The 4,294-nt window shown below is 37.2% G+C and overlaps 1 protein-coding gene across 1 annotated transcript in view; it reads left to right on the forward strand.

The window, feature by feature from the left end:
- Positions 1–947: 947 nt before the first annotated feature.
- The window catches only part of LUM (lumican), an 8,693-nt gene continuing 5,346 nt past the window's right edge, over positions 948–4,294 (forward strand). Inside the window, exon 1 of the mRNA XM_035903527.1 lies at positions 948–1,824. Coding sequence (XP_035759420.1) covers positions 948–1,824 — 877 coding nt within the window. The remainder of the gene's footprint in view (positions 1,825–4,294) is intronic.

A 4,294-nucleotide genomic window follows, 5' to 3' on the forward strand; every position in this document is an offset into this window, starting at 1 on the left:
ATGCCCTATTAAAAAATAAACTGAGACCACTCATATTGGATCACAGCAAAACATCCCCAAGGACACTGAACGTCCTTTTATTCTGTGTGAACTGGAAGACACTGTGAAGCTAGTGATTTATTATTCTGTTGATTTAGAACGGTCATGCAATGTAATCAACACATTTATTTTTATATACAGAATTTGCAAAAACATTTGCACTGTCTGAAATTCAGTCATTTCAGATCCACTGTAGATCCATATTAGATAGAGTATACTTGTGCACACATATGCAGTGTTAGTTGTTTGACACATCCAAGAGAATATGTTATATATGTCTATTAGTTTTTTCTTTAGATGAATATGAAACTTAGTTGATCATGCTTTACTGGACATGATCCATGAGAAGAAGATATTTCAGGGTACAGGTATCTTAACAATAAACTACACAACAGATCATTACCCTCAGTTTGTAACTTCCCTGGCTCTTTCAAACTTAAGTCAAATTGCCACATGTTATTTAGATATGAGGCAATTCAGTATATTAGGAATGCTTGATAGAATTTAAATGGCAGAACTCCCTCTGAACATGGCCTTCAGCAAAACTGAAAACTCTTTGTGCCAAGTTTAAAAAACTTGGACTTTATCGTTGTTCTTGTGACTTAATGAATGAATGCAGAAAGATATAAAGAATGTTTTACTTGTAACAGCAGAACGGCCTGCAATTTTTGCATTACAAAAGCAGATTCTAACAAGACGGACTGTAAATTTATAGTAGTAAGAATGCAATACTGACGAACTAATATATTTTTTCTTAATAAATAACTTTAAACATGAAGCCTAAATTAATTATGTTTTAATTGTAATAATTTGTGATAAAGTTTCAAATATTGCTGAAAGAGAGAAAAAATTAAAGTTATAACTTTTTTATTCCCTTTCACCATACAGGGACAAGACACATTGCAAAGATGTCTTTAAACTCCCTACCCATCTTTCTGTTATTGATTAGTGGCATTTTTTGCCAATATGACTATGGTCCTGCAGATGATTACGGTTATGATCCTTTTGGGCCATCCTCAGCAGTTTGTGCCCCAGAATGTAATTGTCCTTTAAGCTACCCTACTGCCATGTATTGTGACAATCTTAAACTGAAAACCATTCCGATTGTACCAAGTGGAATAAAATACCTTTATCTTCGAAACAATATGATTGAGGGCATTGAAGAGAACACATTTGATAATGTAACAGACCTACAGTGGCTGATCCTAGATCACAACCATTTGGAAAATTCAAAAATTAAGGGAAGAGTCTTCTCTAAACTAAAGCATCTGAAGAAACTTCACATTAACTACAACAATTTGACTGAAGCTGTTGGACCACTCCCCAAAACTCTGGATGATCTGCAATTAAGTCACAACAAGATCACAAAAGTCAATCCCGGTGCACTTGAGGGGCTAGTGAATCTGACTGTCATTCACCTCCAGAACAACCAGCTGAAAGCAGATTCTATTTCTGGGGCCTTTAAAGGCCTGAATTCACTTTTGTATCTTGACTTAAGCTTCAATCGACTTACAAAGCTGCCGACAGGATTGCCTCACTCTTTACTCATGCTGTATTTTGATAATAACCAGATCTCCAATGTTCCAGATGAGTACTTCCAAGGTTTTAAGACCCTGCAATATTTACGTTTATCCAACAATAAATTAACAGATTCTGGAATACCAGGCAATGTCTTCAATATCACATCACTGGTTGAGTTGGATCTCTCCTTCAATCAGCTGAAGAGCATTCCAACAGTCAGTGAGAACCTGGAAAACTTCTACCTCCAAGTCAACAAAATTAACAGTGAGTTAAATTTGCATCTTTTCAATATTATTTACCACAGTCTGGAGTCTGATGGCTAATGCAAGTATCAGAAAGGGTAGATCAACCAGTCTGAAAAAATGGTACTGGTTAGACTGTTAACACACTGACATTTCTCTGTCTCTTGTCCACATTAATGTTAAAAGACAGACATTTCTCTGATAGCTACCCAAATTAACCTTAAAGATAGAAAATTCTGATTTCATACTAATGTGGGTATTATTGCCCAAATTCTCATCTCATGTAAATTGGGTTAACTCTATAGAAGCCAATGGAGTTGACTTATAAAACTGAGGAAAAAACGGTGGGAAAAGTTTAATCAGCATGGAAGAGGTTCAGAACTCATAAGTCAGCAAGAAGAGACAGATATCAGCTGAGAATCTGACTATGGTATGTGTAACCTTTCAGAAGGCTGGTAGTGAAAGTGCTGGAGGAAGGAGAGAGAAAACAAATTCATAAGGTATCAAGCACAAGGCACAGTGAAAAAGATATAACAAAGTAGCTGCTTTTTTCTCTTTCCTCCCTTATCTCATGCAGTATCTTCTTTTCATTCATATTTCCCACATCGTATGATCAGGTGGCAATCTTGTCTCCATTCAAGCATGATTTGATAAAATGTGCCTTCTGAAGTCAATAAATGTCACACCTTGCATGAGATCATGGAGGTTTCTACTGAGGCAAGGCTTTTATGAGGCTGTATTAATCCTGGGGTGAGAAGGAGGTGTTGGAGAACTGGAGAGGCCTCACCATCCTGTCAGAAACTCTCCAGCTGCACCTCTGTCAGAGGTGGTCCCTGATGGAGAAGCAGATCTGTCAAACATAACAGTGTTTCTGCAGGAGGATTTACATCATCTTCCTGGCATAAAGAAAACCATAAAACCCTCTCTTCTGTTTGCCTGTCTGTATCCATCAGGGGTTTAGGTTATCAGTGTTAGCTATTCCAAGCAGATGTAGCCTTTAAAGCCAGATATTTTAGTGCTGATTTTACCAAACACAGGTCAAGACCTTTTGAAATTTTTTGTATTTACTGTGCTTCAAATTTTCCTCAACGTTATGATTTTTTTTTCCTATTACATCTCAGTTCCTTGTTTTGATGAGGGAAAACAATTAGTTAATGCTTCCTACCTGAGGCACTACATAGAGCAACCTGTAGAACTCTATCAGAAACTTTTCCTCTCCTAACAGAGCTAACAATGATAATGCTTAATTTCTTATGAGATGTACAAGGTGATTTTCCCTGCTTAAAATGGTTGTTCTGAGACTTTTGCAAGATACCCAGGTACTGAGTTTGCTTTCCATTCACATTTCCAAGGACTTCTGAGCAATTGTGACAACAATTTAATTTTGCAGTGAAAGCTTTATTTTCAGAGTCCTGGTCAGCAGCAGAGGGGGGTGGTGCAAGGAGTGGGTGTGCACCAGCTCCTGCTGCACTCATTTCTACCCTATGGACTGATGCAAGAAAACTCTGATTTACTGGTTTTTGCTTAACCATAAAATCTAGCAGACTTCAATAAGAAATTTGCTTGACTATCTAATTTCACAGGCATAATACCGTGATCCCTAAGGTGCTAATTGACAAGGTGGGACAAGATTTAGTTAGCAATAAGCATTTCAGTTTAATGAAATACCAGATACAGGGTGATCAAAGCCTTTGCAGTTCATTCTTCATTACACCTCACCTACAGCTGTGAGTGATTAGTCTTTCTAAAAATTGAGTTGATTGACCTTTGGGCATTTGAGCCTCAAATAAATGACCAGTTTCTTTTTTTAATAAAATATTGTCATTTCCAGAGATTTCTGGGTGCCTGTAAACAAGGCCAGCTTCCTTTCCATACCATGGCCCATAGTACACACATACTGTGAGAGGGAAACTTCTGTAATGATAATTTGTCCCCCAAATGTACAAAAGGTGTAATCTTTCAGATTATGCTTACATAGCTTAAAGTTTTCACTTATACTGAAACCTAGTATAAATATATTTCTCCAGAGTTCTTCATTTGCTACTGTATCCCTTTTTCTCAGGTACCTTTAGGCTACCAATTAACATTTACATTTGTCTAAGGAAGAGTAATCTGGTTCCAACACTTGTGCTATTACCAGAAAGAAAGGAAATATTTCTCTAAAATATTGTCCATGAGTTTCATCCTGGGCTTGCTACAGTCATTATGCATTGACATACATAAAAAATTACCTGTTTGAGAAATATCCTCATTTGAGTGACTGAGCTTTTTGAACAAGAGTTGATGAATCTACACATCACAAATGTTGCAGCAGAACTAGCTTCAATTCAGTATGTTCTGCCTTCATAGAATAATAGAATCATAGAATCATAGAATCATAGAATCATAGAATGTTTTGGGTTGGAAGGGACCCCTAGAGGTCATCTAGTCCAACCCCCCTGCAGTGAGCATGGACACCGCTAACTAGATCAGGTTGCTCAGAGCCCCATCCA

The sequence above is a fragment of the Egretta garzetta genome, unplaced genomic scaffold (genome assembly GCF_000687185.1).
Source record: "Egretta garzetta isolate BGI_Z169 unplaced genomic scaffold, ASM68718v1 scaffold371, whole genome shotgun sequence".
NCBI lineage: Eukaryota > Metazoa > Chordata > Aves > Pelecaniformes > Ardeidae > Egretta > Egretta garzetta.